The following is a 13,098-nucleotide window of genomic DNA, read 5'->3' as shown; positions in this document are numbered from 1 at the left end:
ACACTCACACTCACACTCACTCACTCACTCACTCACTCACTCACTCACTCACTCACTCACTCACTCACTCACTCACTCACTCACTCACTCACTCACTCACCCACCCACCCCCCCCCCCTTCCACTCCCCCACCCACCCACTCACTCACTCACTCACTCACTCACTCACTCACTCACTCACTCACTCACTCACTCACTCACTCTCATTTCGTCTCATATACATGTAACACTCGAGGATCGTAAATAAAACTCGAACTAAATCAAACTTTCTTTGGTTGGTAACTGACCTATTATATCCAGGTAAACTATACTAATAAAAAGCGATGAAATTAGATATATGAAGAAAATCATACTGGAAACTACTGAAATACAGGTACCATATAGATTTAAATATTCCATCAAACAACTTATCGAATTACATAGAAGACTACATATATTCACAGTAAATATAGGTAAATATCGGATATATACATATTGTGAATGTGCTACTACCTTTCTTTATATCATTCTTTATATATTTCTTGATCCATTTACGTCACACATTTCAGTGCCGACTAGTACACACCAGTATGCAGTACATACAAGTCTGAAAACTGTATGTTTGTTTGTTTTATTGCACTGGTAAACGTTTTACAAAAAAAAAAAATAATAAAAAAATAAGCGCTTATATTTAATTGTGAGAATATGTTTTTTTTTCGAATTGGGTACGTGAATATGAATCATGCCTCTTTAAAATTATAAATATACATTTTCCAATTTATACTGACATGAAATATGTCTGACTAGAGTAAAATACGCACTGAAATAGGAGAATTAACCAGTACGGAGTTACCATAACATCACTTGTAAAGAACAAAAGCTCAAATCCATACCTGCAAAATACACGCATATATTTATCTCATTGAACAGACAAAAAATAAATAAATAACAAATATATGTTCTAGTCACTCCCTTTGGAAAGTATTCCAGTTCAATTCAATTAAACTTTTTAGATGTGTGGATGCCATATTTTGTTTTCATATTACATTTGGCCCTGACCTCTCGCCTCCTCTTAGAGAGGACTTTCAAGAGGGGAGTCTGTGGGCGTCAACATGGGCGTTGCTATTGGCGTAACGGAGGGCGTGGTCACTGGAGACACGAGGGGCGTGGGCGGCGGACTGCTATAACGAGTGGAATCAAAGGACTGCTGAGGGTGAAGGCGTCGTCCAGTCTCGTCATAATGGACCACTAAACTGCAAAGATGAGCCTTGTTAGTATCTAGTCTACGCACAGTATTACACGCTGATGTAATTCGTAATAGTAGTCATAGGAAGTATTACTGGTCCATTACGCTTGTGTGTACTGTAACGGACAAAAACACAGACACATACGAGTAGCGTGTGTACATGGATGAAGTAAATCACTATGATATGGGGAATAGTATCATGATGTTGTGAATTCATGCTGTTATTGAGACTAAATTTACTCCGAAATGCAGCCGTCTGATTTACTGCATTTTCAAATGGTGTAAGCTGAAAAGGGTATGAAGTATTTATCGCTTTAGTTACTGCGCTGCCAATATGCTGCAAATTATGTCTGAAATAAGCAGTATCATCTTTTCCTACCATTCATGCATAGGAGTTCAAGTGCCGAATGTGTTCTGGTGGCATTGTTAACATTACCTGTAAAAATAAGGCTTTTTATATCTTACCAAAGTGAACCCGGCCATAATTCTGAACAGCCACATAGCTGCGTTCGACTTCAACATCAAAGAGCTTTATATCAACTTTAAAGGCATAATAATTTTGCATAAGCATCGCATAGTTTTTTTGTTTTTGTTTTTTACCTTTACCAACTTGGCCTCATCCACCATTGCCCTCCAGTCCTGAACAATAAAAAAATACATTTATTAGAAAATAAACACTCTCCTCTATAACCCCAGGACTGCCTTTAAACCTCATCAGACCTCCTTTGTAAAGCACCGAAGAGAGAAACTGCACAAACTAATCCTTTAAAACAGCAACATAACTTGACAGAGAACTTTCCACGCTGAAACTCCTAACGATCTTTCCCCCCGCTGCCAATTAGAGCGGACAAACGACGTCCTCTGTCTTTTACAGTCTTACCTGGGATACTTGTTCTGCAGGTAGTCTTCGTAGAACTGCTGGAGACGCGAAGACTCTCGCTCTCGACGGAGGTACTTGATGATGATGACGAGGAGCGAGGCGGCGAAGAACATCAGGACGAACACGATGTAAACAACCGCGAGGGAGTCCTCCGAAGAAGACTGGAGGGGATAACGGACGCATTAACTTATATTTATTTCATTCTATTTTTTTTTTTTGGGGGGGGGGGAGGGGGGTGCCGCAATTTTCTATTAGCATTATGCCAACTCACATTTTCGGTTTATTTCATTGTTTAGTAAACAAATTTTCCGTTGTTATTGTACGTTCTTATCGTTATTGATGTACATTATAGATATTATTATTTATCTAGTATTATATGATTTACTTATAGGCCAGGCTGTGCTTCCTCAAGAGGGGGTGTGTAACCTCTTCATTAAACCATACCCGTTTAGTCTTATCCAGTACCTACTAAGAGCATTGCGTTATATTAATCAGTAAGCTTAATTTGTAAAAAAGAAAAAAAATGGATCGCTGGCTTTTCAAACATCCTGAGCGATGTACTGCCCTTTTTTAAATAGTCAGTATTTTTTTTTTTTTTTTTTAAGATACCAATATAGTATTATCATCGTTATTATTACCAATACTGTTTCTGCTGCTCTTATTTATAAAACCAAGCATTATTGTTGCAAATTTTGACGCCCGTTATCCTCCAACATTATCATAATGGGCGGAAGCGTCTTCAGTAGCAATGCACGGATAATATAATTTTTTCCCATTTGATTTTTGTTGTTGCTGTTGCTACTTTATTATTTTTTATGTTTTCCTATGTGGATATGCACTGAACAATCAACAAAGAGAGGGTAATTTGGTTCAACAATGGAGACTTGCAAAGACTAATCATTTATTACTTCACAGTTCTACCAATCTATGAAACATATAGTATCAAACAAAGCCATACCCAACTACTATAAAGCGAATTGATAACACGGAAAAAGCTCAAACTTTCCGAAACTAGTAAAGCGCTTACTGTAAAATGCATTGAAACAGAAAAGCAAAACATAACAAATCCTTTGCAACAAAGGATAGTGTGATCTGTTATAACGGAAGGCCCGACACATCGTATCATGAATATCAAATGAAAGATACACAGACACAAACGCACTCATGTACACACTGGGAGACAGAGAGACAGATACACATATTCACATGCATGTGACAATGGGAGACCCATGCCAGCCACACACACACACACACACACACACACACACACACACACACACACACACACACACACACACACACAAAAAAAAAAAAAAAAAAAAAAAAAAAAAACGTAAAAACTGTCTCCTGACAACAGAAGATGCAAAAATGCAAACAAAACAAAATGAAAATGATCATGGAATTACCTCCTCGACCTCAGTGCTGGTTGCATTCTCCCGTTGCAGCAGAGACCGCAGCTCCTTAATGACAGCGCTGGTGTCGTTCTTACATCGGTTCTGAAAGGAGAATTTGCGTCAGTTGGGAGGAGCGTTAACGTCACCCACGCGTCATGAGGCCATCCATCTCCGACCAAGTCATCCATCATGTTAATCAATCACTCGCTGTTATAGTGGTACTTGGTTTCTTGTAGTCTGTTGGCTGCTGCTGCTGCTGTGTGTGTGTGTGTGTGTGTGTGTGTGTGTGTGTGTGTGTGTGTGTGTGTGTGTGTGTGTGTGTGTGTGTGTGTGTGTGTGTGTGTGTGTGTGTGTGTGTGTGTGTATGTATGTGTGTGTGTGTGTGTGTGTTGCGGGTATTGTGTGACTGTGAGTGGTGTGTGTGTGTGTGTGTGTGTGTGTGTGTGTGTGTGTATGTGTGTGTGTTGTGTGCGTGGTGTGTGCGTGGTGTGTGCGTGGTGTGTGCGTGGTGTGTGCGTGGTGTGTGTGTGTGTGTGTGTGTGTGTGTGTGTGTGTGTGTGTGTGTGTGTGTGTGTGCGTGGTGTGTGTGTGTGTGTGTGTGTGTGTGTGTGTGTGTGTGTGTGTGTGTGTGAGCGTGTGCGCGTATGCGTGTATGTGTCGGTGTTTGAGTATGTGCGTATTTGTGCGAAAGTGTATGTGTGCACTTATATCCATAAATATATCCTTGCCTTTACACAGACAAACACGCCCTCACACAACCAACACAAGCCTCTAAACCTCACCTCTATAACCTCCTCTATAAGGTTCCTGAGAAGAGCGAAGTCCTCAGGCAAGAACTGCACAGTGCCGTTAGCCGAGTGCATGCTGAAGGGAAGGTTTCAAAGGCAGCTGCAGGAGAGAAGGCGGAGTCCAGGGGCGCACCGGATCGCTACTCTGACGAAGGGGGAACGTACTGCGCGCTCCAAGGGCTTGCCATCTCGGTGGGCTGCCAAGGAAGGAAATAGAGGAATTAGATATACCGTTGTCGCCATTGTGGTAAACGTTGCTGCTTCTACTGGGAAATAAGGTGTAACAGTAATCGTAGTAATAACAATAATGATAATAACAACAATGATTATAATTATTATCATCATTATTGTTCTCATTATCTTTATTATTATTGCTATTATTAGTAGTAGTATTGATAGCATTATTATTATCATTATTATTATTATTATCATCATTATCATTATCATACTGCTGATTATCATTCTGATGATGATGATGATGGTGATGGTGATGATAATGATTATAATAGTGATACTGATAATAATAAGAAGAAGAAGAATGATAATGATAATAATAATAATAATAATAACAATGATGATAATAATAGGTGATGATAATAAACGTGATGATAATAACCATAATGATAATAATGATAGTGATAACCATAATTATTATGATGATGACAATAACAATAATAATAACAATGACTTTAATAATCATGATAATAATAAATATAATGATAATTATAACAATGATAAAGATAATGATAATAAACATTATAATAGTGATGATAATGATGACAATGACGATGACGATGACGATAACGATGACGATGAAGATGATGGTCATGATGATTAAAATGATAAAATTCCAAGGCGACAAACAACAAGCCATCTGCGACGTTATATATCTCTTTTTAAAAATAAGTAAAAAATCATCTTTAGACACTTAAGTAGCAAACAAAAAACACACAAAGCACAATCTGACAGGAAAACCAACTTTTTTCTCGCCAACTCAATTCCTTAATCATACAGAGTAAAAACGAACAGAAAAACGTACCTAAGTATATTTGAATGTTACCACAGTACCAGCCAGTCCTTGGTCCTGCTACCCAATGCTTACCTTCCCTGCTCCTCGTAATGTAAACAAAAGAAAATCACAGACTATCGGCTGGACTTTTTATGTAATCAGTTTACATAAGGGGTGTAGCAAGGGGCTCTAACAATAGGGTGGGTGACCTAGTATGCAGCTTTTTGCGCTATTAAGATCACGGGTGTTTTATTCATGGCCAAAAATACAAAAAATGACCCAATACTAATGTTCGTGCTGATACTGTTATTGATACAGATAATAGCGATGATAATGATGAAAATAAAGGTGATGATGATGGTAGTAGCGATGAAGATAACAAAACCAACATTGACAAAATATTGATAAAAAGAATAGCGTTAATAACAATGGTAGTGATTGCCATTATCCTCATTATTATAATTATTATCAGCATCATCATTATCATTACTATCATTAGTATTATCGTAACAGCAATAATGAAATATTTCGCTTACCAGCTCCATATCGTGTGCTACACTATTATCATAAAATAAGAATGAGCCGTATATCGCTAACCTAATTAGCAAAAGAAGCCAGAGAACGCAATTGTAATTAGATTTTGAAATGTAATGATTAACAATTATACTGTGATCCAAATTGTTTACAACGAGCAATCTTTTCAATAAATGGACCATCAGAAGTAATAAATATTAATTAAAGAGAAATAAGTAGAGGCGAGACTGAGGACTTGCGAGTGGTTGAGTTTTGTATGTGTATTTACTAATGAAACATTTACTTATTGACAAGTTCTTACAAATATACAAGTTCTTACAAATATAAGGAATAATCTTTTGTTGTTTTCTCGTGCATCTTATGGCAATGGGAGTTTTCAGTGTGTTTTCCTTTGATATCTTTTATGTTGTGCTGTTTTATAGTGGCATGTTTACGGAAAATCTGACAAGGAAATTTTGTCAAGGAATTTAGAAGGATAACCACCCGGAATGATGATGATAGTGACGATGAGGATGATAGCGAGAATAAGGAGGAGGAGGTTATAATAATAATAATAATAATAATAATAATAATAATAATAATAATAATAATAATAATAATAATAATAATAATAATAATAATAATAATTTCAAAAAGCTAATCCAGCACACACTATTGATTCCCTCCAAAAAGCATCTAAAAATTATTCACTTTTTTCGCTAGTCGCCGAATCTATATCATTTCGCCATTAAATATTTCGTAGATAGATATCTTAGCAAGTATCGCTACATTTGCGATACCTACGCGACCGTTAACGTAAACGTAGCGTGTTACGACTCAAGGTAATTCACGTAGTACAAACTATACCAATTCGTAAATACTCCCCATTGTTAAAAATCGAACAAAAGGGTCTTACAAAGATAGATAATCTATTACTGATTCTCTCTCCTGTTGCGTATTTCGCTCTGCAAGATAAATCGCCCACATTGCTTACCTGGCACCGGAACAACCACTAACTCAATGTCAACTTTCTCCCCGAAGATGTAAACTTTTCTCTCCTTGTGTTTACCTCGCTCACACAGTTCGTGTCGCGACTGTGAAAAGTGGATTTTTTTATTATCGTTTTTCTTGGCCAGATAACTGATCGTTTTATGTTTTTGTGTGTGTGTGTTTTCGCTGATTCTTGTTTTTTTTCCCCTTTTTGGATTCTTGTTCTTTCCCTTATTTTTTTAGGGATTGTGTGTGTGTGTGTGTGTGTGTGTGTGTGTGTGTGTGTGTGTGTGTGTGTGTGTGTGTGTGTAAGTGTAAGTGTAAGTGTAAGTGTAAGTGTAAGTGTAAGTGTGCGTGTGTGTGTATGTGCATGTGCATGTGCATGTGCATGTGCATGTGCATGTGCATGTGCATGTGTATGTGTATGTGCGTGTACGTGCGTGTGTGCATGCGTGTATGTGTGCGTGTGTGTGTGCGTGTGCGTGCGCGTGGCCACATGCATGCTTGTTTGTATATGTATGCGTGTGTGTGTGCTTGTATGCATGAATGTATATTTGCTTGACCTTACTTGTACCCCCTGCTAACTGTTTTATTTCTGGAGTCCACTAGTCATCACAGATTAACCTCGGTACGGAGACATAGAGGCCAGAGCGAAGTGAACTGAACATAGGATTCCATTTCCCTTTATCCCTTTTCACTCTCACTCATCCTTCACTCTCTAACGGTTTTAACGGCTCGACAAAAGTTCTGTATCACTGCATTGACATAAAACATGAAATGTGAAAATATTATTACAAGTGAATAGTCTGTCTGGATTTTATTCGAAACCGTATGTCGGAGATAGAAAATGTTTTGCACAACACTTATTACAGATATTGACTAGGTTATGAACGTGTATTAGGACAAATATTTGGTATAATTAATACATGCAATCAAAAGAATGAACATTTTATACTATAATAACAGAGACAAAGAAAAAATGATATAGGTATAATCTGTTGATATTAGCTTTGCATCTATTTCATAGTAAATAGTATTAACAAATACGAAATTGCACAACATGAAAATGAAAATAAATGTATTAACAAGGCAAACTTTCTAGTCACTGTTTACGTTTACTTAGGAGGAAATCATCATGCGCCGTGTGGCTACATACATAGGTACACATACATACACGTGCACATGCATGGCTGTGCGCACACACGAAAAACACAGAGAAACAGGGCGGTTGTTTTTAAAGGTCGGAGCAGATGTCAGTCACACGTCATGCAGAAAAGGACCGCGTCTTTGCCTTTCAGCTGTGGTTAAGAGGAGAGTCAGAATGAGAACTTAAAGAAAAACAAAAAGGAAAAAGGGAGCGAAGGGGAGATTAAACAGAGTTAAGCTGCATGTGACTCAAGGCCGACAGAGGAAAAAATATGTGTTAATTTTATTAAGCTGATTTGTTGACTAAGCCACACGCTGTGACTGCAAATTTAATGTAAACTAAACATTAACGAACAACATCGGTGGCGAACTCATTAACAGGAATAAAAGTGTGAAACGGTAGAATAAAACTTCCGTGTAAATTTGCCCACGTTGTTATGCCAGAGGTTTATCAAAAGTTATCAACAGGTGGCGTTTACTGGGTTCTATCATGCACGCCTGGGAGAGTTTTACGTAGCGTGAGGAGAGCCAGGTATAACTTTTGGCAAACACGAAACGCTGCTATTACATTCTGGGAAACTTTTCGAGACTGGTAAACAAAGTGTATGATATTCACTAATCGTAATCATCTGAAAAGGTGCTGTAAAGATAGTTAAAGGTACCAAACATAAGTAATATTTTTGCTCGCTGTCATCTGATGTGTCGCGAGAGAAATATGTATGTCCTCTGAGGCAGCAGAAGACAGACAGGGAAATTAAACAACTTTTATCTACCTCAAGAGGAATCAGCGTCACGCAAAAAACTCGTACAATATGACGGCCGATCGACAAAGGTGACTCGCCTGTAGAAGTGGCTGCGGCGAGAGCAATATCACGGCCATCAAAGCGTTACACGGCGACACCTTTGGGTTTGACCTTGTCGCCGAACACGTACCAAAAATTCCATTTATGAATCCATTTCCCACACGTGGCGAATGCTGCCGTAGTTAATTCGAAGGCTAAAGACACGTGTTCGAACCGCAATTAGTTGTTATTAATTATGGTGCAGCGGAATTTGATCTCCTTGGCACGTCTTGGGTCCGCGGTTATGAACGGACATCAGCCCGCGCTACCACACGCTCCACTTAAGTTGCTTGGCCTGAATTAGAGTAAAACAGAGGAGCAGCGAAGGCGCCCTCAGTCTTTTCGCGAATATAACTCATTCATCGCGTTCACGATCGACAGTGTAGTAGGCCTACTTTCACTCCTCGGGCCCTACCTGTGCCTACAGCTACGGTTCCTGGGCGCAAGTCACTCCGCCGCAACACACACTGCGTGCCTCATAGCTTGGACACGATCTCCCCTGCCCCGCCACCGCTGCACAAGGAACTGAAGCGGGACAGTGGGCACCGGGGTAAGGTAGGGTATGGTGCGCGAATGGGCAGGCGCACAGAACAGCGAGCGCGGACCAGTGGTGGAGGGCAGAGTGGCACAGACAAAGAGGCTCACGGTTTGTTTATCTTCTGCTAATTATAGCTGCGACGCTAATTATCCTAAGCCTTTTGTGCGTGGGCGTTTTGTAAGGAATTTGCTTTACCGAAATCATAAAGCTGTGCGTGTGTAAATCATGTATACAAATAGATACATAGATGCAATACAAGTTAGGTATATATATAAAGAATGATAGATAGATATAAAGCGAAAGGGAGGGAAAGAAGAATATAAAAAGTGTGTGGTGGGAGATAGCAGGTAGCTGTGAATTTTCTATCGGACATTCTTCTCGAGAGTCAGTCTCTGGTGCTTATTGACATTGGCTGACGGCGCATTCACCTTGACTGAGTATGAATTCTTACTAAAGACCCTTAAAGTACTTGAGGAAAACCTTAGCTTATTGAAGCGTCTTCGATGTTTTAATCAATTCGTTTAAAGAATAATACACATGCCCTGGTAATAGATTAGAGAACAATGAAAGATCAGTATCATAGGTCAGACGCCACGTGTCTGTGTTTCATCGAATTGAACTCTAATCAACAAAAGCATTTGACACTATATGTAACTGAACAAGGTAAAGGTAAAGGCTGATTATCCCAATTGTTGATCGGGACGTGGTTTATAAAGCAAGAAGAAATAATAAAATAGAACAGTTAACCTCCTTTACCAGGAGCAAGCAACACACTTCATCTAGCAACAACATGCAGTGTTTTTTTTTCTTCTTTTCTTATCTTTTCTTTCCCCTCTGTAGGAATTCAAACATCCTCCAATGCTCTCATGTCCCCAAGAAAAATGAGTAGAAGAAAATTATATCAATCAGACTGCCTCTTGGTTACACCTATGAGATACGGATAACACTGTTTGTTTGCGAAGACAGACCCACTCTAATTTGCTATTTACCCTGGCTGCCATGGCCCCTCTGTCAACCCCGTGATTACTCAGATAACAATGACTGTCTGAAAGAGGAAAGGCAACTGCAGTTCTACAGATATTTGATATGCCTGACAAATTTCTAAATAGGCACGTAGCAGAGTGTGAATAGTTTGGAATGTGGACAGTACAGCTAAGATGTATGTGTAGGCAAATAGGGAGATTATATATATAGATGTATGCTTATATGTACATTCTCTCTCTCACTCACTCACTCACTCTCACTCTTTCTCTCTCTCTCTCTCTCTTTCTCTCTCTTTATCTCACGCGTTCTCTCTCTCTCTCTCTCTCTCTCTCTCTCTCTCTCTCTCTCTCTCTCTCTCTCTCTCTCTCTCTCTCTCTCTCTCTCTCTCTCTCTCTCTCTCTCTCTCTCTCTCCCCTTCTCCATTCTTACTCTCTCGTTCCCTCTCCATTCTCACTCTCTCTCTCTCTCTCTCTCTCTCTCTCTCTCTCTCTCTCTCTCTCTCTCTCTCTCTCTCTCTCTCTCTCTCTCTCTCTCTCTCTCTCTCTCTCTCTCTCTCTCTCTCTCTCTCTCTCTCGAACTACCCGCACGCGTGTTTATAGGCCTCAAAATAAAGTAAAAAGCCTCTTGCAACCTGATCAAGAGCGGACCTGTCAGGATCAAGGTCTTAAGTAATGCCTCTGGGTCCTTCTTCATAGGATTGCAGGAGTTGTCACGAGTCGCTCGTCTCATTCTCTTAGAGACGGGGATGCGATCGTCAACGCATATAAACTAGGAGCGGATTAGATTAAATCCAATTTAGATTTGGATGGATGAGGTTAGATGCGTTTGAATTAGAATTGATGAGGTTAGATCCATTTGAATTAGAATGGATGAGGTTAGATCCATTTGAATTAGAATGGATGAGGTTAGATTCATTTGAATTAGAATGGATAAGGTTAGATCAATTTAGATTAGAATGGATAGAAATCAGTCTATATCAATTTGAATGGAGAAAGAGAGACAGAGAGAGAGAGAGAATAGAATGGATACAATCAAATCCACTTAAACGAGAACGGATGAAACCAAATTCATATAAACTTGAAATGAAAGAATAAAAAATTTTGTTGACTGATGTATTGAAAGATTGTATAGTGCCATATGACCTATTGATATCAAATACATTTATCCGTTTTTTGTTTTGTTTTATCATTATTATTATTATTATTATTATTATTATTATTATTATTATAAGTTATTAACCATTAGCTACTGGTCCTGAAAATTAATATATGAAACATACCTTCACCCGCATTATCAGCTCATCATATCACGGTTATACACTTCCTTATAAAGTGGGATCTGTTTTGCTATTCTCTTAATACTTAAGCGATGGGTAAGAACATGTTAAATGCATCAAAAACATACTATGAGACAAGCAATCAACATTTTTCATTAAAGTAAATAACAATATCTAAACTTCAAGGAATATACATCTCATATGCATAAGAACAGAAAAAAAACATGGAAATATCACCATACAGAAATCCCACACTATTAATATAACACTCTCTGACAGTATAAAATATATCCGAGAGCTGAGCAATATTGGTAATGCAAGTTACGAATTAAGTTGTCAGATGAAATGGAGGAGATGAAACCACATTCATCTCCTTTCTCGTTATTGTAATCGACTTTCAGCTGTGTATTAAATCCCACCATCTTTACAAAAAGAAATTATAATAACAATAATAATAAAAAATCCATGACAAGCTCATAGGAGAGACGACCACAGCAAAACGACTGTTGCGTCATAGCATTTACCTCCACGAATACTTTCTAAACATCACAGCTAGATGTTACGTAATTCGAAATCCTCAAACGTACAACAGAATTTTACTATAAACGTATCAATATATGGAGTAATGATGTCTTCTCTGATGGATGTTATCTCTATCACCTCTAGTAGATAATAATACCCAGTATTCATTACTATTAAGGAAATACTCATGACAATATCAGAGAGAGAGACAGACAAACAAATAGACAGACAGACAAAGACATAGAGAGGCAGAGAGAGAACCATAATACAACAGAGAATCATTTGTCACTAAACAACGCAACTTTCTCTAAAAAAAAAGAGATTCTATACAATCTCGACCGAATGTACAAACATTAAACAATACTTTTGGAAACCTCCTAGATGCTAACCGACGAACGCCAATTGTCTTCAGCCACAACCATAACATTCTCAAGTTCTATTCACAACCTAAAGGAGGCATATTGTTACTTAAACATCACCACTGAATAAATTATAAACACCCAGATCAAATAAATTAGTCGCAGTAAACCAGAACAATAAACAGGGATGGATTTACGCAAAAGCAGAATAATCTATAGCGTGGGATCTCGCGCACCAATCAAGGGGGCACTTCTTCATTTTGTATTGTATTTCTGCAATTCGTCTGCGTTTACTCTTATCTAATGGATTAATGCCTTCAAATAATATTTTGTATTGTAATCATGTGAATAATGCATTTGCGTTTGTTCCTATCTACAGCCTTTATGATTTCAAATTCCTTAATATTTTTAATCTTAACTTCAGAAAAGGCCCCCAAGTTTCTCACAGTTTAGGGCCTCGTCAAGTTCTGATAATAAACCATGATTCTTTTTTTTTTATTCTGAACACATTATCATCCTTACTAACCAGAAATAGATCTTAAAACATTTACCAAACCCATACAGTTCTCACATTCAGACTGAATTATTAGTGACAGTAACACAACTACGACTTTTCCTTAATTATCTTAATTT

The 13,098-nt window shown here is 38.3% G+C and overlaps 1 protein-coding gene across 2 annotated transcripts; it reads right to left on the bottom strand.

Annotated features, from left to right (window-relative positions):
• Nucleotides 1-255: 255 nt before the first annotated feature.
• LOC113811589 (uncharacterized) lies at nucleotides 256-9,393 on the bottom strand. 2 transcript variants are annotated; one of them, XM_027363356.2, is made up of 6 exons: nucleotides 9,202-9,393; nucleotides 4,281-4,483; nucleotides 3,511-3,600; nucleotides 2,105-2,265; nucleotides 1,825-1,863; nucleotides 1,093-1,231 (listed from the first exon to the last, which is right to left on the bottom strand). In XM_027363356.2, exons 2-5 carry the CDS (start codon nucleotides 4,359-4,361, stop codon nucleotides 1,827-1,829), a joined length of 369 nt encoding a protein of 122 aa, XP_027219157.1. In that variant the 5' UTR covers nucleotides 4,362-4,483; nucleotides 9,202-9,393; the 3' UTR covers nucleotides 1,093-1,231; nucleotides 1,825-1,826. The 2 variants fall into 2 exon arrangements, with proteins under 2 accessions (XP_027219154.1, XP_027219157.1); XM_027363353.2 differs by lacking the exon at nucleotides 1,825-1,863 and having other exon boundaries at nucleotides 256-1,231; nucleotides 9,202-9,391.
• Nucleotides 9,394-13,098: the final 3,705 nt, after the last annotated feature.

This window comes from Penaeus vannamei, chromosome 35, assembly GCF_042767895.1.
Source record: "Penaeus vannamei isolate JL-2024 chromosome 35, ASM4276789v1, whole genome shotgun sequence".
NCBI classification, from domain to species: Eukaryota; Metazoa; Arthropoda; class Malacostraca; order Decapoda; family Penaeidae; genus Penaeus; species Penaeus vannamei.
Note: the sequence above shows the minus strand (reverse complement) of the source record. Positions and strands in the feature narration are given on the sequence as shown.

Bases quoted from the DNA above. Each gene is read 5' to 3' on its own strand.
- LOC113811589 (XM_027363353.2), bottom strand. From the start codon at position 4,361: ATGCACTCGGCTAACGGCACTGTGCAGTTCTTGCCTGAGGACTTCGCT. The intron at 3,601-4,280 runs GTGAGGTTTAGA...TTCTCCTTTCAG, and splicing joins TTATAGAGGAGGTTATAGAG to AACCGATGTAAGAACGACAC. The intron at 1,232-2,104 runs GTAAGACTGTAA...TCATCTTTGCAG, and splicing joins CTGCAGAACAAGTATCCCAG to TTTAGTGGTCCATTATGACG.